This window comes from Hippopotamus amphibius, chromosome X (assembly GCF_030028045.1).
Source record: "Hippopotamus amphibius kiboko isolate mHipAmp2 chromosome X, mHipAmp2.hap2, whole genome shotgun sequence".
NCBI lineage: Eukaryota > Metazoa > Chordata > Mammalia > Artiodactyla > Hippopotamidae > Hippopotamus > Hippopotamus amphibius.
Genome location: NC_080203.1, coordinates 2,720,276 through 2,745,279, shown reverse-complemented (window position 1 = coordinate 2,745,279; position 25,004 = coordinate 2,720,276). Strand labels below are relative to the sequence as shown.

The 25,004-nt window shown below is 47.2% G+C and overlaps 1 protein-coding gene across 2 annotated transcripts in view; it reads left to right on the top strand.

Moving 5' to 3' along the window:
* The window catches only part of TKTL1 (transketolase like 1), a 29,572-nt gene extending 5,320 nt beyond the window's left edge, over positions 1-24,252 (top strand). The window contains exons 3-13 of one of the 2 annotated variants that reach the window (XM_057718393.1): positions 3,746-3,843; positions 5,922-6,113; positions 6,195-6,322; positions 7,537-7,730; positions 10,719-10,883; positions 15,561-15,717; positions 17,288-17,418; positions 19,137-19,220; positions 21,763-21,859; positions 21,982-22,101; positions 23,377-24,252. In XM_057718393.1, the coding sequence (XP_057574376.1) occupies positions 3,746-3,843; positions 5,922-6,113; positions 6,195-6,322; positions 7,537-7,730; positions 10,719-10,883; positions 15,561-15,717; positions 17,288-17,418; positions 19,137-19,220; positions 21,763-21,859; positions 21,982-22,101; positions 23,377-23,549 (1,539 nt within the window). In that variant the 3' untranslated portion in view covers positions 23,550-24,252. The remainder of the gene's footprint in view (positions 1-3,745; positions 3,844-5,921; positions 6,114-6,194; positions 6,323-7,536; positions 7,731-10,718; positions 10,884-15,560; positions 15,718-17,287; positions 17,419-19,136; positions 19,221-21,762; positions 21,860-21,981; positions 22,102-23,376) is intronic. The other variant, XM_057718394.1, reaches the window with a different exon arrangement.
* The last annotated feature ends 752 nt before the right edge of the window (positions 24,253-25,004 follow it).

Below are 25,004 nucleotides of genomic sequence, written 5' to 3'. Positions count from 1 at the left end.
GCACACAGGCTCAGTAGTTGTGGCTCTCGGGCTCTAGAGTGCAGGCTTAGTAGTTGTGGCACACGGGCTTAGTTGCTCCGAGGCATGTGGGATCTTCCTGGACAAGGGATCGAACCCGTGTCCCCTGCATTGGCAGGTGGGTTCTTAACCACTGTGACACCTAGGAAGTCCCTGGACATTAGGTTTTCAACATCATGGATTTGGGGGGGTGGCCACAAACTTTCAGACCATGGCACCTCCTAAAGGTCCAAGAGGTGTTCTAGAGAGGACTGAGTGTGGGGTGGATGACTTGCAGCAACTGGCAGCCCTTCTTTTCCTTTGATGGTGCCCCACCTTACCCCATCTAGCACTAAAGCCCCCTTTGGCAGGGTCACGCTGCTCCCATTCTCTGCCACCTGGGTGGAGGAGGGCATGATGGAATCCAACTTGCTGAGCTCAAGGATTGTTGAGCTTGATTTGGAGGGACATCCCGCCCCTGTCAGTCAGCTTTCTCTTGCATTTCTCTGCAGATCTGACCTGACACCAATAGGGAGTTTCTCATTAGGTTAGATACAGTACCAGGTATCTCATGACATTGGGGGACAGGAAAGAAAAGGAATGTGAAAAGCAAAGTCGTTCTAGAAGAACAAGCAGCTCTTTTGATGCTATCTGAAAGTTTGCTGTGTGCTGAGCAAAGCATTTAAAACTCAACTGATAGAACAACATGTGCAAATAGAAACTGCAGATCCAGGCAGCGGGAAGTAAAGACAAAGGCAGAGTATGAACAGAGTACCTGAAGCTATAGTTATGACCTTTGTCTTGGTGTCTAAAACATAATATCAAGTGAGGTTTGGCAAAGGGTGAATAAAACGTGCGTGTAGGGGAAGAGAGATGATGCAAACGAAGTCCGTTAGTAGTAGCGGAGGCATCTAGGTAAAGAGCACGTGGAACTCCACTGTGCTGTTCTCACAACTTTTCTGTAAGCTTGAACTTCCTTCATCATAAAAACTGAATAAGTATAGGTGTACAAGCACAATATGTTTAGAGCTCTAGTTTAAAAAAGGGAAAGGTGTGGGAATTCCGTGATGGTGCAGTGGTTAGGACTCTGCCCTTCCACTGCTGCGGGCCTGGGTTCAATCCCTGGTCAGGGAACCAAGATTCCACAAGCCATGCAGTGCAGCCAAAATAAAAAATGCCTAGACTATCCCATAACCATTGCTATTATATGATTGGACTCATTAACTTTAGAGAGAGAGAGAGAGTCTCTGGCGTGTAGTCTCAGGCTGGGCACTGCTTGTCTGCCAGAATTTGTGTGCTCATCAGATTTACACAGCAGATAAAGTGGAAAGAAAAGAGAAAACACTCAGGAGCAAAGTCGATCTTGGCTCTGGTTGGGAGTGGAGTAAATGGACTCGCTAGAGGCTGAGAAGCCAGGGTCTTCATAAGCCATGCTCCCTGGGCATGAGTGTCTGTGCAGACAGCACATGAGGCCACCTGCTGAGGGCTGGCCCTGGTGCTGACTGAGGTGCTCAGGTTCCCTTAGAGCCATTGTGGGGCTTGTGATCCCTCCATCTACCACCCAGACCTCAGTTTTCGTTTTATCAGCTCTTTTGTTTTCTTTAGCCAAGGAGACCTGGAAAGTAACCAAAAAGGCTTTTTTGTAGACTTGTTTTTTTGTTTGTTTTTTTGTGTGTTTTGTTTTGGTTGTGCCAGGTCTTAGTTGCACCTCGCCGGCTCCTTACTTGTGGCATGTGAACTTTTAGTTTCGGCATGCATGTGGGATCTAGTTCCCTGACCAGGGATTGAACCTGGGCCTCCTGCATTGGGAGCTCGAAATCTTAATCACTGTGCCACCAGGGAAGTCCCTGTATGTACACTTGCTCTTGAAACACACTTTGTGTCAGAACAAAGATGAGAAATACCACCTGAAAGAGAAGGCTTTTTGGGGAGTGCCCTTGGCACCTTGTGTGCATCTTTATGCTTGGCCTTGGTCCCCCTCAGTTGTGAGTGTCTCCCCTCGCAGCAAAAGGGTTCTTGGGAAAGAAGAGGGCACCCATCTGGGGGTGCTTCCACCACGCCAGACATCATGCTGCTGCCCCACCAATCGTCTCAATCAATTCTACAGCCTCTTGCTGCCTGAAAGGGGCTTTCATCACCATCAAACCCAGAAAGCGAAGCCTTGTGGAGGTGGGCTTACTTGTCTCCCATGTTAAAGCTCAGGGGAAGTGGAGTTGGTCTGAGCGTAGAGCCCAGGCTTGCTCCAAGGGCACACAAGGCGCCTGGGAGCCAGAGCTTGTTACGGGAGTAAAGTAGCAGCTGTGGAGAGAAAGAAAAAGCTACCATTGTTGTCAGGAGAGACTTCAGTGGGACAGTTCTCTGGGCTAGAGATGCAAAACAGAAAAGAAGTCTGAGGGCACAAAGCACGTGGAGAAAGTTGGAGGTCAAGAGCCCCAGGAGGAGCAGAACAGTAGGGTGGAGCAAGACAGGAGAGGGATCAGAGACTAACAAGTACCATCCACCCATCCGTGGTAGCGATAACACAAACCAGTCTCTGCTTGAATGGAGCTGACATCTGAATGGAGGGAGGGGCAGACAAGAAACAAACCCAGAAATAGCTAGCATGTCAGATGGGGCTGAGCATCCTAGATCCAAGGAAAGTGGAGGGCAGGGGGTACTAGGTGAAAGAGATGGTCCAGGAAGGCTTTGGTGTTGATATTTGAGCAGAGACTTGGAAGGGGTGAGGAAGTGAGCTGTGCCTCTATTTAGGCACAAGCATTGAGCACTTGGGAGAGAAGGAGCTGCAAGTGCTAAAGCCCTGAGAAAGGCATGTCCCTGGTGTGTTCAAAGGAGAGCCAAGAGGCCCGGCATCCGGAGCAGTGGGAGATGATGGGGGCCAGAGTGAACAAGCCATTGCAAGAACTTGAGCTCTACTTAACATTAGATGGCAAGACCTTGGACAGTTCTCCTCAGTGATTGAGGGGCGGGCTAAGGTTTTATTGTGCTCCGCCTGGTGGCTGTAATGAGACTGACTGTGGAGGAAAGCAGGGAGACCATTGCACTGACAGAGGAGAGAGGTGTTTGTGGCCAGGCCGAGATGGTGGCAGCGGAAGCATCGAATGAGTCTGATGTCTCTTTGGAAGCTAGGGAGTGAGTGAGGCCTCAGTGCAGCAGACCTTTGGCACTGGCACCACCTTGTGGCCCTCAGAGGGCCACATTCTCTCCATGGGACAGTGATAGCCTGTGTGTACAAGCAGGTTGGCAGTGAGAAGTAGAGCAGTGGTGGAAAGTGATTTATTTCTAGCATGACCTACATAACCACTTCCCAAATCTCAGTTGATTTGAGTTTTACAAACCAGCGAAATTGAAATTTTCTCCAGTGTTTCTAATTTCTATCTAAGAGCCCATATTCTCCAGAAACATTGAGCATCTGGTTTGTATGCAGCCAGGTAAAAGGACGTGTGAAAATGGCAACTCATGCTTATGTTTTTTTTCTGCTTTGCTCTTTGGGCTCTGTTTAGGCTGCTGTGTGGAGAAGCTTCCCTCCTCTATGTTGTCAAAGCTCCAGTAGCCCTCAGCAGCTGCATGGATTACCTGTGGCTCCCCGTCTTTGTGATGTTGACCTGAGACTTGGGGTGCATATGGGTGTGAGGAAGACGAATTCACCCTGCAGGGTGGGAGGGGCCCCTCTGAAGAGTAACCTGCGCTTGGTGCCTGATACTCATGTCCTGAAAGTATACCTAGGTTCATTCGGTTCCTTCTCCTACAGAGACTGTCGTTTGTTGGTGTGGCAAGTGAATGGCTGACACGAGGACTGGGGCTCGCGTGTGGGATGGCTTATACTGGCAAGTACTTTGACAAGGCCAGGTAAGGTGTTTACCCAGAAACCACTTAACTGTCCCCATCCCCACCCCTTGGCACTTTGGCTTTATTTATTACTTATTAGTTTGGGGAGACAGTGATTGTTTTAAAAGCTCAGGTTACCAAGTATTCAGGCAGTAAAAAGAAACATTTCAGGAAGCTATTCTGGCATCTCTTGGGTTCTAAGTGCTGCCTGCAATATAGAAATAGTTTATTAGGGACTTCCCTCGTGGTCCAGTGGGTAAGACCCCATGCTTCCAACACAGGGGGCCCAGGTTCGATCCCTGGTTGGGGAACTAGATCCTGCATGCCACAACTAAAAGTGTGAATGCTGCAACTAAGAAGCCTACATGCTGTAACTATGAGCCTGCATGCTGCAACTAAGAGCCTGCATGCTGCAACTAAAAGATCCTGCAGGGGCTTCCTAGGTGGCACAGTGGTTAAGAATCCGCCTGCCAATCCAGGGGACCACGGGTTGGATCCCTGCTCCAGGAAGATCCCACATGCCGCGGAGCAGCTAAGCCCATGCGCCACAACTATTGAGCCTGTGCTCTAGAGCCTGTGAGCCACAACTGTTGACCTGTGTGCCACAACTACTGAAGCCCACATGCCTAGAGCCCATACTGTGCAACAAGAGAAGCCATGGCAATGAGGAGCCCACGCACCACAACAAAGAGTAGCCCCTGCTCGCCGCAACTAGAGAAAGCCTGCGTGCAGCAACGAAGACCCAGCACAGCCAGTAAATAAATTAATTAATTAAAAAAAAAAGATCCTGCACACAGCAGTGAAGATCCCGCATGCCTCAACTAAGACCCGGTGCAGCCAAAATAATAATTTTTTTTTAAAGCAGCTTATTAGGATTCAAGTGTTTTTTTTTAATGTTTATTTATTTGGCTGCATTGGGTCTTAGTTGCAGCATGTAGGGTCTTCATTGCTGCATGTGGGATCTTCATTGCAGTATGCGGGATCTTCAGTTGTGGCATGCGGGATCTAGTTCCCTGACCAGGGATTGAACGCGGGCCCCCTGCATTGGGAGCTCGGAGTCTTAACCATTGGACGGCCAAGGAAGTCCCAGGAATTAAGTCTTTACTAAGAGAGACATCTTCCTGTTTCCCATCTTTCAGTGAGCTTCACTATGGAGTGAACAGATGGTGTATTTGCCTTTCTCTTGGGGACCCCAGCATGTTAATAATCAAAGGTCTCTTTTTCTGGAATGGTTCCACCTTCCTGAAGACAGGCAGATCCATGCCTTTCTTATAGGGGTGTGTGCCCAGGTGCTGCTGGTGTAGGAGCAGCAAGGTAGGGGTTCCTGGGGGCTCAGGGTTGGCCATGGTGGTGTGCACATTCTGCTCCCATGTTTCCTCCAGGGCGACTGAGTCTGCAGCCCCTCACTCCCAGGTGGCCCCTCTGGAGGCACTTCGTTGTGCTTCGTCCACTGCTGGGGCAGCTGCCCTGTTCCATTTCCCATAAGACTGTTGACCTTTTTCATCTCTTGTTATTGCTTCTATTAGTCCCTATCCTGTGGTTAATCACTTTTATTATACTTCACTTACAGCATTTTTCTGGGGTCTGGGTTGTGTTTTAGCGGTATAAACATTTCATGTTTCTGCTGCGGAGGAGTTTAATATTTACAACAGAACATATGCTCCTGAGGTAGAATGTTTTGATTATGATTATTGTAAATAAATTTGTAAGATCGGAAATAGAAGGTGGCCGTGCTTAAAATGGAGCTTACCAAGAAACTGTATATGTAGATGTTTGGGTGTTTAAGGGAGCTGCCTTCTCCCCATCCCCTCTTATTTGTTGGGCCCAGAGAAGTAGCAGAAGAACATAGAAATAACTTTTACAGCTAGAATGAGAAAACTAGCCAAAGGTGCAGCCCACCTCGTGAGGCCCAAGCTTGTAAAGTTGCATTTCCTCAGCTGTTGAGTTTGGGCAGCGTTGATGAGGAAAATCATCTCATAGGAACCTGATGATCTGAAGCAGCTGCTTCGGTTTTCTTTGTTTCTTTCCATGAAGTATATTTGCCCAAGCGGCCCAGAGGAGCCCCAGGCAGGGTTCTAACCTCTCTTGACTTGCCCCAGCTACCGGGTGTTCTGCCTCATGGGAGATGGCGAGTCCTTGGAAGGCTCTGTCTGGGAGGCCTTGGCCTTTGCTTCCCACTACAGTCTGGACAATCTCGTGGCCATCTTCGATGTGAATCGCCTGAGCCACAGCAGCACCCTGCCTCTCGAGCACTGCATAGAGGTCTATCAGAAGCGCTGTGAAGCTTTTGGGTAACTGTCCTTTTTTGTGTCACCTTCTTTCTGCCCCATCCCCCCTTCGCCTTGTAAGCTGGCTGCCTTCTCGGTTGACAGGTGGAATACTTTCGTGGTGGATGGCCGCGACGTGGAGGCGCTGTGCCAGGTGTTCTGGCAGGCAGCTCAAGTGAAGAACAAGCCCACTGCTGTAGTTGCCAAGACCTTCAAGGGCCGGGGCATTCCAAGTAAGGAAGTATTGCTTTTCTGCTTGTGGTTGTCAAAAATCTCTGCACAGCACACGAGGTGGAAGGAGGCTTAGGCTAGCTGGGCAGACAGCTGACTTCACGCACGGTGATTATGCCTGTGACGTGTGCCGAACGCTGTGCCAAATGCTCTTGCTCTCTTTGATGCTTGTAGATAGCAGATCGGGTCAGGGCAAGGGGGGAAGAAGTCCAGACCCCCAGCAAGTGAGCACAAGTGAGTGGCTGAGAGGATAGTCTCTCTGCTAGAGGACCGGCAGGGAGCCACCTCCACGGGAGTGCAGAGCCAGACAGGGGGCATGAGCGTGAGTAGATATGTAAACATGAGTGTTCGTGCATGCAAGCGCCCTGGCCTGTGCCCACTGGTGAAGTGGCGCCTCTGGGAAAGGTAGCTGTGGAACTGAGGGTTGGGGAAGGGAGGGGGTTTTGAGAGTCTTAACTTCTTGCAGATTTCAAAGCGGACACCTGAAGTTGTTCATCTCAAGTATAAATAGTTGCAATGGATGTAATTCCTTGTGTGTTCCTAATATTGACATTGTAGAATAAAACTATTCTGTGACTCCTCAAAATAAAGGCTTACTTTGGTACCCCCGTTCAGTAAATGATGACTGAACCAATTTGCTCCTGGCAGAAACTTGGTATTGTCCTTGCCTCCACCTCTCCCTTGTGTGCCCCCCGCACACATACCTAGTCCGTCATTGATTCTGATTGATTCTGCTCCTGACGTGTGTCTCAAGTCTCTTCACTCTTCTCCATCTCTCTTGTCCAGGCCCGATCATCTCTCCCTAACTGCAGTCTCTGCATGCCAGCCCCCGCATGACTGCCATGGTGATCTTTCTGTAATATGGATCTGATCAGTCACCGCCCCCACTTCCAAACCCTTCAGTGGTTTCCCATCTTGCTTTGGACAGAACTCAAACTCTTTATACCCACAGGGTCATCCATGGTCTGCCCTGCCTTTCTAGCCTCATCTCCCTCACTCTCCCCTCCATTCACCAGCACGTGGGCCAGTGGCCCCCTCAGGAGCCTCTCAGCCTTTGTCCAGGCTGTCTCCTGAGGCTGCAATACCATGTCAGGCCCCCTGTACCAGGTTTTTACTCTGTGGCTGACAACTTTTCTGTCTGGATATCTTTCAGATGACCGAACAGGTGCTCATTAGATAGTTACGGAATGAATGTGTTTTATCCATTGGGTTGCAGGTGTGGAGGATGCAGAAAATTGGTATGGAAAGCCAATGCCAAAAGAAAGAGCGGATGCAATTATCAAACTAATTGAGAGCCAGATAGAGACCAACGAGAACCTTAAACCAAAACCCCCTGTTGAAGACTCACCTCAAATCAACATCACAGATATAGAAATGACCTTTCCACCTGCTTACGAAGTCGGTGACAAGGTAGGCAAACTGCTTTTTTCTCTGCTTTTCGTAAATACAGAGGGCTCTGTTTACTCTGATCTCTAGGAATGAACCAATTGTTAGGTGGTGTGACATTTAACTAAAGATTATAAGCAATGAAGATGGGTTTACGTTCTTTTTACTATTTCTGATATTCTTTGATTTCAAACTTATCTCAGGTCTGAGTTTTCTTACCAGTCAGTCATTACTTATTTGCATCCAGTGCTGTGCAACTTTTGCTTGCTCCCTAAATTCAGTTTGTAGTCAGTCCACTGTGCATGAAACTGCCATGATTCTGTGTCAGCTCAAAGGGTGAGGGGCCTGGCTGGAATGAGATTTTGGACTTACTCCCTGGTTTACACAAGGAAGCATGCCAATTCATCAAAGACCAGTTCTTCAAAAAAGAAACAAACCAGGCACAAAACCCTGAACATAAAGCCTTTCTGGTTTTTGTTATTGTTTTTGTATCCTGCCTTCTGGTATATTACAACAGACTCAAAATAGGCAGGTCTTCACAACCTAAGGAAACAAGGTGGTGAGCCAGGGAGGGAGGAAATATTTTCTGATGTTTTGTTTTCCTTATTTATTTGGGGACATTTTGAGTGTTATTTATGTTTTCTTAGCCTGGTAATATGGGTTGAAAAGAAATGAATTGACTATTGGAGAAATTAGGAAACAATTTTAAAAGCAGAAGAAAGCGAAATGTTTATGTCTGGAAGGTAGGTGGGATTATGGGAACTTTTCATTTTTTGAAAGATGTGTGTATATATTTTATTAATAGGAAAACTTAAGGAAACAGGCCAGTTTGTAAAAAGTTAATTAAACAACAAGAAGTCACATTAATACACAAATCTAAAGAGTTGGCTCTCTGAATTACTAATACAGCAGACAAGCTGTTACCTAGCCTACTTAAAGAGATGAAAACCATAAATGAAGAAAACTAGTTACTGGAGGAGATAACCACAGATGCAGAGAACATTAAGAGAATTTTGAGAAAAATATGCTGATTGCTATGAAAACCTGTTAAAGAATGGACCTCTTTTAGGAATACATAAAATACCAAAATTGACTAAAAAGACACAGCACACTTAAGTAGACCAGTAGCCATAGAAAAATTGGAGAAAACTGTCCAAGAGATACCTCCAAAGTGCCAGGCTCACTAAGTTACAAGAGTGACTTAATTTTAACCTTCAAGGAATGGGTTAATTCCTAGGCTGTTTCAAACCTTCTTGAATATGGAAAAAGCCATTCATGAAGCCAAAATGTTATAAAGCTAGCCCAAAGGAAAAAACTACAGGCCAACCTCACTTATGAATATTGATGTAAAAATTCTAAACAAAACATTCATCAATGTCAACTCCATTAGTACCTTAAAGAAGTATATGAATCATTGAAGTTCAAATTAGTAATGCAGATCATTCACCAGTACTAGGAGGATGGAAATTATGATCACTAACAATAAAAGACTCAGTCCTGACAAGAAGGCCAGCCTATTTGCAGGTGGTAAAGTTGTGTGCCTGGAAAACCCAAGAGAATCAACTGAAAATGGTTAGAAATAAGAAGAGTCCAGAAAGAGAGCTTGTAGCAAAACTTAATATACAAAGATTGATTCTTTCCTTATATAATTAAAATGAAGAGATTATCCCTTTTACAATGGCAATAAAAAGTAAAATAACTAAAAATAAACTTAAATATATAAGATCTATGTTAAGATACTTATGAAACTATAGCCCTAAAAGAAGCTCACATGCCTTGTATGCACAAGATGCTCACCAAGTATTTGTGAGTAGACCATTCCTGAAAGGATGTTACACAAAGCTGTCATTTCCCTTACCTCTGGGGAGAGGAACTGAGAGAATGGGAGGAAGATGGCCTCTTCACTCAATATCCTTTCATAACTTGACTTTTGTACTTGTCTGCATCAATTACCTGTTTTAAAAAATTTTTTGAGAGTGTTTAGATGAATGAATAAAGACAAATGAAGAGGTAAATGTGTTTTATTAATAACAGCTTTATTGAGATGTAATTTCCTATGTAATCTACCCATTTGAAATGTACAATTCAGTGGTTTTTAGCATATTGACGGAATTGTACAACCATCACCACACTCAGTCTTACAATATTTCCATCATCCTGAAGAGAAACCCTATACCCATTAGCAGTTACTCTCCATTCCCACCCAGCCCCTAGTAACTGCTAATGTACTTCTGTGGATTTGGCTATTCCGGACATTTCATGTAAATGGGATCATATGATATACAAACTTTTGAGTCTGGCTTATTTCACTTAGCACTGTGTTCTCGAGGTTCATCCATGTGGTGGCAGTACTCCATTTTATGGGTATACCACATGTTTTATTTATCCATTCATCTGTTGCTAGACATTTGGGTTGTTTCTACCTTTTGGCTATTGTGAATAATGCTGCAGTGAGCATTTGTGTACAACTTTTTGAATAGATGTATTTTTCTCTTGGGTATATACCTAGAAGTAGAATTGCTGGATCATAGTAATTCTGTGTTTTAACTTTTTGAAGAAATGCCAAACCTTGTTTAATAGAGAAACTCAATATTGTAAAGATGCCAGTTCTTGCCTAAATTAATCCATAGGTTGAGTCCAATCTCAAACAATATCCTAATGGAATTGTTTATTATTTGTATAAAGATTTTAAAGTCCTACATTTTAATATTTACAGTATTGCCAGTTTTATAGTTAAACAGTCACAGAGGCATTTGCATTTTGGGAAACTTAAATTTTTAATCAACTATAGGAATGGGACAGAAGAATAAATTTATATTGGGGAAATTGATACCCAGTGAGCCAAGTATAGATTTAAGATTGGCAAGCAGTCCTTTTTTATGACCCTAAAGGACATTATTGGTGAATCACAAACTCGCTTTCTTCATTAAGGTAAATGACAATTTATAGTGCTACCAAATTTCACTTTCCTTCCTAATCCATTCTAAGAAACTCTTACTATTTCACTTCCAGATAGCTACTCAGAAAGCATGTGGTTTGGCTCTGGCTAAGCTGGGCCATGCAAACGACAGAGTTGTTGTGCTGGACGGTAACACCAAAAACTCCACCTTCTCTGAGATATTCAAGAAGGAACACCCTGAGCGCTTCATCGAGTGTTTCACTGCTGAGGAAAACATGGTACGTGTGCTGGGGACATCCCTCTTGAGTCTTGTCATTGACAAATAGTGGCCCACCAAACACAGGAGGACTGCCTTGTGTTACATTTTTTCTTTCCACTTATAAAAGCAGAGGAAGTGGAGGAAAAAAGTCTTGGGGGAAACAAGCAGAGTGCAGCCGGGTAGAGTCTGAGGGGTGGCTTGCAGGACTGCTGGAAAGGGCTGCAGCCATCTGACCTCAGGTCTCCAGGCCTGAAGCATGCCCAGCTCCCTAGTAGCTGTAGTTGGCCCCACTCTCCCTGCCCTGCCCATCCCACAACCAGGCAGTGCTACAACATCCCAGAGGCCAACAGGTTGAGAGCTACAAGGCACTGTGGTTTTTGTCTCCACCTTGTAAGCATGGGGCCTAATATATCCTAGATATTCAAATATTGCTCTGATGGCAGCCTCAAGAATGCCGGTAGAGCTGTGGCCTTGGGTAAAGCTGTTCTCCTTATCTGTGCTTCAGTCTCTTCCCAGGATGGTATTAACGCAGGAGTCTCTTATGCATGCACACATTTGCACACGCTCCCCTCAAGAGAGAGAAAGGAGTTCATGCAAGTAAACACCTTGACTTCTAAAGCTCTGTGCTAGTGCAGAGGCCAGTGCACATCTACCTTCACACCATAGAGGCCAGAAATCTATGGGCCAACAGGCCTCACGTGACCACCAGAGATACTGTATTTGGAAAAAGTGGTATTTACAAATATTTTAAATTAGGTGCCAGCTTTTTTTTTTTTTTTTGACCATGGCATGCTGCATGTGGGATCTTAGTTCCCTGACTAGGAATTGAACCTGTGCCCCCCTGCATTGGAAGTGTGGAGTTTTAACCACGGGACTGCCAGCAAAGTCCCAGTTGCCAGTTTTTAAAAGTCAGGAGATTTTATGTGGAATCCAGATTTCTGGATTCTCTTGAAAAATGGGAAGACCTGACAACATTGGGACGACAGTCCCTCCTTCCTGCCACCAGTGAGCTGGAGCCAAGCGGGGGCCCCATTTAGATGGGCATCCACAGACAGCTCACCATGTCCCTGCTTCCTGCTGGCCCACTCATTTGTTCACAGTGCTTCCCTGGCCCTGTCAGTGCTGGAATTTAAGCCCCCCTGTTCAGTAAAGTAGGTCATTGCAATCGTAAGAATATGTACATTTTTCTGTGGGTCTCATTAAGCTGAGCTATTTCCATTTTCAATGGAAAAAGTACAGTCCATAATTTTCTGAATTCAGCCTCCTATCAAAAAGCTTGCTTCCCAACTCATTGATTCCTTTAGTCAGCAACTGAAGAAAAGTAGTAAAGAAGCAGCCAGCAAGTGGATAGTACCCAGTACTACCAGGTGAAACTGGTGACTACGGTGAGAGCATGACTAGGCCAGTCAGGAGCAAGGTCTCAGAAGACAAGGAGTCAGTCATGCGTGGATTGGGGGGATGGCATTCCCAGCAGAGGGCCCAGCCAGCTCTGCAGCATGCCCAAATTTGAGCTGTTTAGGGAGCAGAAGGAAGGGCACAAGACTCTGCGGTGTGGAGAACAGCTTGTTGGGGGAAGTGGGGGAGGTGACAGGACATCGCGACTTGGACTAGGACAGTAGCTGTGGGGTTGGAGAGAAGCAGACTCATCCAGAATCTGCCTTGACAGGAGAGCTGGCAAGATGTCACGGGGTAGGTGTCAGGGCAGGAACCAAGGCTGGCACTAGGGCATAAGCCAGAGAATCTGGGAGCAGAGGAATGTCGCTTCCTGAGACAGACAAGACTGGGGGAGGAATGGTTTTTGGGAACACATTCAGGAGTGCTCTTTGAGCCCTGTTGGGCGGGGTCAGGGTACCTGTTAGACTGGGGGTGGGGGTGCCAGGTATGTTAGAGGATAGATCATTTATCTCCAGATGTATTTGCTTTCCAAACTGCTGATTGTGTTTTTCTAAACTAGATCTTTTTCTTTTCTTTTTTTTAATTTCTCTTGAGATTTCTTTGACCTTTATTTGTTTATTTATTAACTTATTTAATTCATTGGCTGCATTGGGTTTTCGTTGCTGCAAGCGGACTTTCTCTAGTTGAACCAGCAGGGGCTACTCTTCGTTGTGGTGCACGGGCTTCTCATTGCTGTGGCTTCTCTTGTTGCACAGCAAGGACTCTAGGCCCGTGGGCTTCAGTAGTTGTGTCGCATGGGCTCAATAGTTGTGGCTCGTAAGCTCCAGAGAGCAGGCTCAGTAGTTGTGGCGCGCAGGCTTAGTTGCTCTGCGGTGTGTGGGATTTTCCTGGACCAGGTATTGAACCCGTATCCACTGCGTTGGCAGGCAGATTCTTAACCTCTGCACCACCAGGGAAGCCCCTAAACTAGATCTTTTTCTGCCTAGCTTTAAGTTAACATCTAAATTTTTCATCACAGATTTAAGTAGATGCAAAGGATATAATTTCCCATATATTGAAATTTGTGGCACTTCAACAGTCAAATTGTCCAATTACACGAAGGCTCTCCTTGTGAGAGATTAAATCCATTTTTCTACTTGAATTCTTATTTCCATTCTACTTCCCCAACATATATTTATGCGTGAAAGCCTTTTATTTTTCTAACTAAATTTATTTATTTTTGGCTGTGTTAGGTCTTTGTTGCTGCGCGAAGGCTTTCTCTAGTTGTGGCAAGCAAGGGCTGCTCTTCGTTGCAGTGCGCAGGCTTCTCATTGCAGTGGCTTCTCTTGTTGTGGAGCCTGGGCTCTAGGGATGTGGGCTTCAGTAGTTGTGGCTCACGGGCTCTAGCGCGCAGTCTCAGTAGTTGTGGCGTACAGGCTTAGTTGCTCTGTGGCATGTGGGATCTTCCTGGACCAGGGATCGAACCTGTGTCCCCTGCATTGACAGGTGGATTCTTAACCACTGCACCACCAGGGAATTCGAAAGCCTTTTGTTGACAGTTCTTTTCTGAAGTAAAAATATGCATATACATTGATAGTTTTTTTAAATTTTCCTATGTCCATAGACGTTGGAGCATTACAGTTTTTTTTTCTGGATTGAGCCACAGTTATAATAAGTAGCTTGTGTAGCAATGGTTAAGTACACTTATAGCTAGAATGAGACAAGATTCAGAACAGAATCTATTTGTATTTTAATGATGAAAGTGCCAAGAAACCCTATTCACGTAAATAAGGGGTGGGAAGGGAAAGAGTTTTGTTGTGGCAACATCATTCAATTCATTTGAATTCCTTCCCAATTATAAGCCAAAAATCACACAGTGGTCCTCCTTGTAAAGTTGTTTGTAGAAATTATTTGTAAAGGGATGACAGTTGTATTAAGTTCTCTTTCAGTTTTGTTAAAAGAAAACAACTGGAAAACCCCTGACTTAAGAAAGGATTTGTTATCCAATCTTTTGAGTTCTGTAGTTTCTCAAGGCTGCTATGGTTATTTCGAATTGTCATTTCTGTTTCGATCCGGAGTACACTCCAGGATGTTGCCCCACTGAAGGTCCAGAGGTGGGGGAGAGAGTGCCTTTTGGCTGTTAGTTGCTGGAAGGTGATTATCAGGGAGACAGTCGGAAGTAGGCCCTGGGCCCTTTCCCCGGTGGACAGATGTGGGAGTCAGGGTTCTTGACGTTGAGACCAGCCACAGCCATGTGCCCCTTGGATGGTCTTTGTTTACCCCCGAGATGTTCATCTTCTAATTTGAAGCGTGTCAGGGTATGTGAGCCTGGTGTCCAGGGGAGGTGAAGAAGAGAGGGGGGTTGTTAGCATCGTGCAGATCAGAGTGACTCAGTGGGCCCACATGCTGGTTCCCGTGGAGGAGGCAGATGAGGAGGAGTGTGGCCCCGAGCTCCAGGGCTCAGTCCAGGTACACCGCCCTGCAGACCCAGCCCAGGCAGGAGCAGCAGCGTCCGGTGAGGCAAGTGGTCTGTAGTGCCAGAGGCTCCTGAGAGGTCAAATGAGATACAGATGAGGTCAGGTGACCTCTGCATTTGGCAGCTTTCGGGTCCTTCATGGGGATGGCAGCCTCGATGAAGGGGAAATGAGGAAGTGTGCAAGGTTTCCTGTGAAGGAAAACGTAGACAAAGGGCAGCATCTGGAGCAGGAGGCCAAGGTGGAAGTGAGGGGGGAAGATGGAAGATACTAACATGCACTCAGATGATGAGAGAGGGAGAAACTGAGGGAACACGGGAGGGGAGGGGATAATTGCCAGAGATGCCCTTGAGAAAGCAGGAGAAGGATGAGTTTCAGCAGGGTGGGCAAGTGGGCCTCGGGTAGTTGCTGGTCCGCCCCGTCTCCACATGGCACAGTGATGGGGGGTGAGATGAGCTGGGAGAGCCTCCATTGTTCACCTCTGCCCCAGGAGGTGCCCAGGGGAAGCATGTGAAGGGGCACAGGGAGAGAGGGGACCGAAGGTAGGGGAAGAAGAGAATAGGAAGGAGACCCACGAGGACTGCAGGGCAGCCTTGAGTGTCCCAAGCTTCCCCATCTCGGATTCGAAGGAATAGGGTCAGCAGTGCAGTTCTGTCTTTTCTGGTAGCTTTCAGGGGACACTGTGGATTTGCCAGGTTTGGGGTTTTCCCAGGTAAGTGCCTGGGGGATGGGTGGCGAGGTGAGGGGGTGCAGAGTAGAGGTTTCCCTGAGAACCACACATTCTACACTGGGGAACGGAAGGGGCAGTGGGGTCAGGAGTGTTCTGATTCATCTTCTTTGTGGTGCAGGTGAGCGTGGCCCTGGGATGTGCCACACATGGTCGGACCGTTGCTTTTGCTTGCACCTTCGCTGCCTTTTTGATCCAAGCATTTGATCAGATCCGGATGGGAGCCATCTTTCAAATCAACATCAACCTTATTGGGTCCCACTGCGGGGTGTCCATAGGTATGAGTTCTTAATGCCATCGCCTTAATTGCCTTCCTCCTTTACAGAGAAAGATTAGCCTGTGAGCAGTTCAACTGCCAGCATACTTAGGGTTCTGTAATGTTTGGTTATGCGTAACCTCTTTTTTGGAAAAAGCCATATTGTGTTTTAGAAGTTCCAGACACTGAGTAATTTTCGAGCCGATCTCTTGGTATTACTGTGAAGTGCCCATTCTTCTGATCATTGAGAAATAATTATCTGTCGTGAGTGCCTCTTCTTTGTCAAGCCACATACTAGGGAGGAATTGGGTCACCCTGGCATCACAGAAGTCTATCCTGCTCTCTGGTTGCCTTAGTCTAAGCGGGACAAGCAGCATGGGCACAGCCAAGTGAGGAGCACAGGCTCTGCCAGCCTGAGCAGCCTGGTCGGATGGAATAGGAATCCTTGATGCGCCCAACACATGGGCATTAATTGTGGATGGGCTACATGGAAACAGCAGGAAATGGGAGCCAGAAGGAGGATGGAGGTGTGCGTTAGCAGTGGATAGAAAATCAGGTGAATCTGTGAGAGCCTGAAGAAAGGCATCAATGGTGCTGACAGGAGGAGGAGCCCCAGACTGTGTGAACAGCCAAATGCCAGGCCTCAGGGGTTTCTTGGCTGGGAAACATCCAGGCGCTGTGTTTGTGAGTGAGAGAAATGGGGACTCTAGAAAGATGGGGGGGGGCACCACACGTGCCTGTGGCAGGTCGTCAGGGTAGACGTGACAGCTTACACTTGCTGCCAGAATGCTGGAGGGGGTCTGGAAGTGCGCATTTGGGTGTCCTCCCAAGAACTGCCTGGGAGAGCTAGACTGGCTAAGAAGTCTCTGGATGGGCCAGAGGCAGTGGAAGAGAGCAAGGAGAGAGGAGGGCCTGAACAGGGGTCTGGGGTCTTTGCCTGCGGCTGGGTGCGGAGTAAGTTTTAAACTCAGCTAAGTGGAGAAGTGGCTCTAGGTCCAACCCAGAGGAGCTGGGGTTCTAAGGAGAAGCAGTCCCAGGCCAGGCAGTACACATGATAACAGTCCCCTCCCTCGCCAGAGGAGCTAGGCCGCCCTGGTGTACGTTGGGCTTTCTCTTTCCACAGAGTTTCTTCCCCCCACACACATAGGCCCCCCCCCGAGTTCCAGCAGCACCCTGAGGGCACCCTGAAGGTATGTTCTGTAATGTTCAGCTGCTTTGAAGGCCACGAGAAATGAATGCGACTACTTGAATCTGGACACTTTAGTCTCTTGATGAAGAAGATAGAAGAGCAGGGAAGAAACAACTGGAGTCTGAGGGGAGCCTTCTAGGGAGAAGAGGACAGGGCCAGAGGCATGGTGCTCAGGGAGGAGAGCTTCGGGTCACCTGGGGCGGCAGCACCATGACTGGGTGCCAGGTATTGGCGAGGCTTGGGGCCAAGAAGAGGCCTCTGCTGTGTTGCTCGCACTGTCAATTGGAACCTTGCGCAGAGTGTGGCTGTGACGTGCTGCGGTGGTGGCCCCGTGGCAGCATGGTTGCCCAGCCGGCAGAGAGCAGGCTCATCTTTTTGTTGGGCTGTGGCTTTGCTTTCTCAGGTGAAGACCGCCGCTCCCAGATGGCCCTGGAGGATCTGGCCATGTTCCGAGCTGTTCCAGACTGCACTATTTTCTATCCAAGTGACGCCATCGCAACGGAGCATGCTGTGTTCCTAGCGGCCAATACCAAGGTATTTTTAAGGGGATACTGGTACAGACAGAAAATGTTTCTGGGCTCTGCTGCAACTTTGGTATTGATGGTTTGATTTTTTTTCTCCATCTTTTCTCAGCATAAAGATAATAGATATTCGTCATAGGAAATCTGGTTGTAGGATTTTTTTAAAAAAATAGAGCCATTAGCCCAAAAGGGGTGATGAAGCACAAAGAATGTGAACACATCTGCATGGTGAAAACCAGTGCAGGAGAACTTCGAACCCCTGATGATCTGTATCAGGTGGAATTTGGGTCAAGAAGAGGGGGTGCTCTGGGGCTCTGAGACGGAGTCCTCGGCAGGGCTACAGGAGTGGGCTCCAAAGATGCGCCATCAGGTACTGGCCTTAGGCACAGCCCAGGCAGCTGCCACCTCATGATATCCAGAAAGCCGTACAGTTGCCAGTGGGAGGCCACTGCAGACAAATACCGGGGTCCCCAGCCCTACCCTGCCCTCAGAAACAGCTTAGAAGGGTATGAGTCTGGGTTCTGTCCCGCCTGCCCCTCCTAAAGTCTCACCCAGGGACATCAGGTGGACACAGCATAACTCCTGTCCAGAATCCAGCTGCTGGAGAGGCTAGGGGACAGAACCTTTACCTTTCCAACCACCCCAACTGGCAGTCGCTAGACTCACCTCATCTTCCAGCCCTGTGCACACCCACACCCCTGCACAGGCAACCCTGGGCACAGTTGGGGTGGGTTGTTACGAGTTCCATTCTAAGCATTTCTGACGTGTTAGCAACATGAGTTTCTTTGATTTTTTTCTTGAACCCTAAGTGGCCTCACACATTGTTCTGGACTTTTCTGCTTGCTATCTCCTGGACATTGTTTTATGTCTGTGCGTGTACAACACAGTCTCATGTCTGCTGCAGGGTCTTACTTGTGGGAAGTTCAAAAGAGACAGAGCTGTGGTGATGGAAATCAGAATAGAGGTTGCTTCTTGAATGAGGAGAGTGACTGGTCAGAGGCATGAGGGAACTTTCTGGGAAGGTGCAAATGCTATCCAGACTCGGAAGATGGTTACATGGTGTATAACTTATCAGAATTCGGGGTGTGCTCCACTTAGGTAAATTTACCTTGTAAAAATATACCAGATAGAACTGGTTCATAACATGTAAATGAACAGAAGAAAGCAGTGTTCCTAAATTATTTACTAGTTTATCATGTATGACTTAAATATGTATGTAAATTAGCAAATACTCTAGACATTTGGGTATTCATTTACACTCTTGTTTATACGTTCAAGGTGATAAAAAACGTATTTACATCTTCTCGGAGAAATAGTCATTTTAAATACTCTGGTGTCTAAAGTATTTCTAAGGATGAAGCATTACAAGCTGTTGTGACAAAAATTGTTCACCATTGTGTTTTAGGCTTTCTCTTCAAGGTGAGTCAGTGCTCCTGCCCCGAGTTTATGTTCTGTGGAGACAGGACAGATCAGTGTATATGGCTGAGCATGACAGCATGGAGAGCTTGTCCCTGAGGGCATCCAGCAGGGTCTTTCGTAGGCTTTTGCCTAGCTTGGTAGTAACCTGACTGCTTGCCGGTGGTTGTAGATGCTCTCTCTCTCTCCAGAATGTGCGTTTTGTTTTTAGTACAAAGAATTGTTCAGTCCTCCCCACCTCCTTTTTGAGGTTTATTAGTTAGAAATTTAGTTTGATTTTCTAAACTGTGACTCTGGTGTTCATTTATGCCCTAGGGGATGTGCTACATTAGGACCAGTTGGCCAGAAACTGCAGTTATTTACACCCCACAAGAAAGCTTTGAGATTGGACAGGCCAAGGTAAGACTTTAAGTTCTCCAGTGTCTTCCAGTATCACTTCGTGTGGAGAGCCCTGTCCTTTGTTTGTTGGTTGGTTTATTTATTTATTTATTTATTTATTGGCTGCATTGGGTCTTCATTGCTGTGCACAGGCTTTCTCTAGTTGCAGAGAGCAGGGGCTACTCTTGCTTGCGGTGCTCAGGCTTCTCATTGTAGTGGCTTCTCTTGTGGAGCACGGGCTCTAGGCGCGTGGGCTTCAATAGTTGTGGCTCACGGGCTCTAGAGCACAGGCTCAATAGTTGTGGCACACGGGCTTAGTTGCTCCATGGCATGTGGGATCTTCCCAGAGCAGGGCTCGAACCCACGTCCCCTGCATTGGCAGGCAGGTTCTTAACCACTGCGCCACCTAGGAAGTCTGAGCCCTGTTCTTAAAGCCAGCGCTGGGGACCTCCACACTTGAGGCTTCATTGTTTCTTTGCACTAATTTAAACCGCGAACTTTTCTCCTTTCCAAAAGGAGTCTTTGTTTAGCCCTTAAAGTAATAACAACTTAAAGGCTCTTGAGTTGCTTCACTGTACCTTATCACAGCCTCAAGCTAAGCAAAATAATAGGACCCATTTCAAATGAATAGTAGATCTGTTAGGTTCTCTCGTCTTGCAGGTCCAAGACCAGTAATATAACAAACAGGAACCATCTTGCCTCTGGCCATTGCGTGGCCCTGAGATTAGTTTTGGGAGGGGGGGGATATGTGGCCTCACCCCCAGACCCATTGATAAAGGCTGGCATCACTAGGCGTTTCCTCTCTCCCGTATCATTGAGAAAGCTCTAGAAGCACAGATTGTTAGCAGCCATGCTTTGTAGATGAGGGCCAGGGAAGGTGTTCAGCAAGACCAGGATTCAAGCCCAGGCAGCAGCCTGGATTCTGTGCACCTGCCTGTCGGAGCTGTGCATGCAGAAAGCCAGCAGGGTCTGTGGAGAAAACAAGTGACTGCCCACCACCTAGAGAGCAGGGCTTATAGACGTTTGGGCTTGTTTTCTTCCTGGCTTTTTCTAGGTATATGTGTATATCTTAGTTGACATCATACTGCATAGGAAAGTTTTACATCCTGCCTTTATCTTATAAGCCTCTTAGAACGTCATTAATACTGTTCTTAAGTATGTGAAAGACTCATAGCCACTCTTGAAGGAGCAGTAGGTGACTTCCAACTTGATTGCTAAGGGCTAGGCTGCTCCAGAATTCACAGTGGCTGCTACTCAGAATGAATGAATGAGCGATGGATAGCTTTAGTGCCACAGTAGAGCAGACGTACCCAGAGCGGTTCATAGTCCCCCATAGTTCCATTCCACTGAATGGAGAAGCTGCACTATTCACTTCAGTGTGAACTACAGGTGCTGTTGTTCCCTAGACTCCCACACTTAAACTCAAGGCCATATTGCTTGCTTCTGAGGGTGGCAAGGAGGGTGTCTCGGTGACAGTCATATGGTTTTCAGAGCTTTCTCATATCTCTCTTGTCTTTTTTTTTTCCCTGATGTTTGTCCTATCCTGACAAAATGAAGTAAATTTCCTGATGTGAGTTAAAATGTGTGTGATAATATGCATGGCATGGATAATTCAAGGGCTGGGTTTGCAGAGGGGGACATAGGTATGTGTATGTAAATGTGTGTATATGTGAACATATATAGGACATTCTCAAAGAATGGGGGCGGATTGGTTCGAAGCCCTGAATATCTGTAGTTGGCAATGGTTCTTAAGCTACAGGGAAACCTATGCAGAGGAATGCAATGCAGACTAATTCCAGATGCCTTTGGTTGGGCGACTTTGGAAGGCTGTAAGGTAATTAATTTGCTTAATCAATTTCTTCCTATGGAGGAAACAAAACAGTGTAAAAGGGGCAGAAACCTCTGTCTGCTTACAGAGTAGCGAGTGGTTGGGCACGTGGGCTTTTAAAGTAGCTGGGCCTGGGTGTTGGTCTCAGCCCTGTCCTGGGTGAGTCCCTCCTGCTCTGAGATTGGCTCTCCACGGCTGCAGGATGGGCCTGCTCGTGCACAGGCTTCACAGGCACATGTGGGGTGCTTGGCGCGGAGCGCCTTGAAGATGCCCCCGTATGGTCCCCGTTAGCATGTTCATCATCAGAGTCCAGTCTGCGTGGTGCCCCAGCAAGATGTCCACGCTGCCCAGGTGGGCCACTTGGTGGGTGTGAGTCCATGCTCTGGAGCAGATGGGCTGTACCACTCACTTCTGGCTGTCTGCCTTTCACATCCCAGGTGGAAATCCACCTGCTTTGCTAAAGTGTTATTTTGCATATGTACTGTAAAAGAACTTAGTAATTTGGCATCATGAATCCTAAGGAAAGGTAGATGAATTTGTTAAACAAACGTGAAGTGGGGCTTATTAAAAAGAATGTGTCCTTGTTGGTCTGTGTCCTGACTTGGCCTTTTTTATAGTGAACTGTTGAGTGAAATTGGTAGGCTTGGGAGAGCATTGTAACAGTGTCCTCCACTTTGGGGAGATGCACTCTGTGTGTAGTAAGCACAGCATTTTGTTTTGTGGGCGCAACACCAGGTCATCCGCCACAGTGTCAACGACAAGATCACAGTTGTTGCAGCTGGAGTTACTTTGCATGAAGCCTTAGCAGCCGCAGATGGTCTTTCCAAGCAAGGTCAGTTGGTTGTCGCTGAAGTTTGAGCTGGGAGAGGTAGGATGTGGGCTGCCTGTGTGCCCCAGTCTATCTTTTATTCTAAGTCTGCTTCAGACACCAAGCTGATTACTGCTGTTCTCCAGATGTTTCTGTCCGCGTCATCGACCTGTTTACTGTTAAACCCCTGGACGCTGCCACCATCATCTCTAATGCAAAAGCCACAGGCGGCCGGATTATCACAGTGGAGGATCACCATCTAGAAGGTGTGTGCAGGCCTCGGGGACCACTTTGAAAGTCTGCTTTGGTGGAATATGTTTTTGTTTTCCTTGACCTGAGGCATACCATGATCGCGGGCAGCGCCTCCAGCCGACCACTCCCCCAGCAACCTGTATTATTTGCTCTTTGCAAGGGTATGGGTGTAGTGTCTCTTGCCCACCTACAATAGCTCTCTAAGGGTGGGGCCGTGCCCATTCTCATTTGTGTGTGCTCAGCACAGTGTGCAGTGCCTGGTCCCCGGGTTGGTTAAGTGGCAGAACAGAGGAGTGTATAACTTGGCATTGTGTGGGGAGGAGTCATAAGATTCACAGTTGCTCTTGAGTATTGAATGATTAATAGTTTGCCCCCCGCAAAAAATGGGAATAGTGCCTTGAAAGCAGAGAACACAGCAAATGCAGGAAAAGTGTGGGCAGGGAGAGGGGGCTGGGCAGTGTTTGGCCAGGGAAGGTCAGGTGGGGCAGAGGAGGGGGTGGGGAGCTTCATGTGTTCACATGTCAGGGACCTCAAGAGCACTCCCGTGATCCACAGGAAAGCAGTCCCAGTGCCCTCCCTGCTGAGGTTGGTGACAGGGAAAGGGCACACACCAGGACTCCCAAGGACAGAAGACACGGAGCGGGGGTGGAGAACCCCACGCCTTCGGCTCCCTCTCTCCCTCCCTTGAGGGGCCCGCCGAGCGCTCTCCCTTCTCCGGCAGTGACACATGCCTCCCTGGAGAGCCAGGGAGCGCACTCGAGACTCAGCTCCCCGGGTTCTCTTGAGGGCTGGTCACTGCCAGGCACGTGCCAAACTTCCCAACTCCCAGAGGAAAACAGGTGCTCCCCATAAGCCACCCTGTGGTGCCAAGAGTCCAGGCACAGGGACCACCCTTATCAATAGGGAAAGTGTCTTGTCGATGCAGGAGACACCCACCAGCCCACTGCCCAGGCACCATCCCAGGGCCAGCCTTGCAAGCCGGCCCTTTCGAAGCCAGCAGCCAGTTCTTGGGTTCCTGGCAGCTTTGAGAATCTGAGCTCCCCAGACCCCTGCATCCATGGAGCCCCAGTGCAGAGAGTCCCTGCCGTAAGTGAGGCTGGGAGCAGTTTTGAGGCTTGCACTTTTGAATGAGAACTCTTCTGGCCATTCAGGGAATGGTTGTTTATGAATCAATGACTGTGAAAAATATTTTTCCTTGGGAACCACAAACTAAACAGCCTCTATATGATGGGGTTTTAAGGCTGACTAGCTGCTTCCAGAACAGAGCCTAATGTCCCTTGCTTCTCCAGGTGGCATCGGGGAGGCTGTCTCTGCAGCTGTCTCCATGGAGCCTGACATCCTGGTCCATCAGCTGGCAGTGCCTGGAGTGCCTCGGGGCGGGAAGCCGAGTGAGCTGCTGGATACGTTTGGAATCAGTGCCAGACACATCATAGTGGCTGTGAAATGCATGTTAATGAATTAAAATAGCTGTTGGCTTTGGTCTTAAAAGACTGGCCTCTTTACCCTACATTTATGCTTATTGCCAAACCATTACTTGAATCTATGCTGCTGTGCTTTATTCTTTTTAAAAGCAAAGCAAGGTAACTACTTTCCTGTTAAGTGATAACTGCGTATACAAGTGTAACTCTCACCTTTGAATCATTAAAGTGGGTTATAAGGTTTTAAGTGACAGAATAGCTAACGAAACAACCACTTAAGTTTTTTGATGAGACTACAGGTAACTGGGCTGGGGACCAACATAAGGTAACAGTTGCTTAAGTAAAGAAAATATGAATTGAATTGTAGACTACAGTCGAGTCACCCAGGTTCGGCAGCACTGTACCACTGTGCTGCACACTGCTGTCCCAGTTCACAAGTTCACCTGCTGCCATCCTACCTGCAGCCTCCCAGGTACTGTGTAACTGCAGTTGCCCTAGAATTTCCTCTGGTGTTTGCCGTCATCTCCCCTCTCCCGTGCAGAGGCTGGGGAGCAGCAGTGAAAGCTCTTAGGATGTCCTGTGCTGCTTGCAGTGACTGTTCTGTGAAGAGAGGAACACAACTAGTTCTAGTCTCCAAACTGCGCTCTTCTGTGAGATCTCAGAAATGTCTCATTTGCCCAGTGACCAAACCAAAAATGTACTCATCTGCTAAGGATACTAGTTAATGTTAATAAAACAGTTAAGAACCAGCTAGCTGCTTTATTCCGTTTGTGCCTTGTATGTGTGATTTGCTTTCTCCTTGATAAAATCCTAAATGAGGAAGGAGCTGTTATCTAAACCAGGAGAGAGAGCCGTGTCCCCCAGCAAGCCCTGGAAAGGGTACTGGGCGGGAGATGCACCACAAGAGGACAGTATATGGCCTGAAAAGCCAGCCCTCAGCTGACTCTCTCTTTTAGCTTTGAGCATATAAACCAGGTGGCTGGAATACAAGAAGACACTTGCTAGGTAAATTAAAGATAGGTCTGAACGTCAGCACTAGTTTAAAGTTGACTGGATGTATCTGGTATGTCATGATCCTTATTTCTGTTGCTCTCATTAACTGGTCATCAAGGGTTTTTTTTTCTAGAATGTGTGGTAGAGGTGGGAGAACTAGCCTGCCACTCTGAGACCTAGTGATTCTGTTCCTGCCCTTTTAAATCACTAAGGTGGCTCCCTGGCCTGTAAAATTAGCATGATAATTGCTGTGCTTATTTCATAAGATTTCAGATTTTTTAATTTTTTTGTAAAAAAGTCAGGGATATAATTGATCTAAAATATATCAGATGTATCAAAGTACAAAAATATTAAAGATATCAAACAGTTCATATTTTTCTGTAAAAATAGCAGTTGATATAGGGTCATGTCGAAAATTTACAAAATGCAAGTAAGCAAAAATTTTTACCTCACTTAACTAGACATCTCACACTTCATACAGTTCACCCATTGAAAGAGTACAGTTT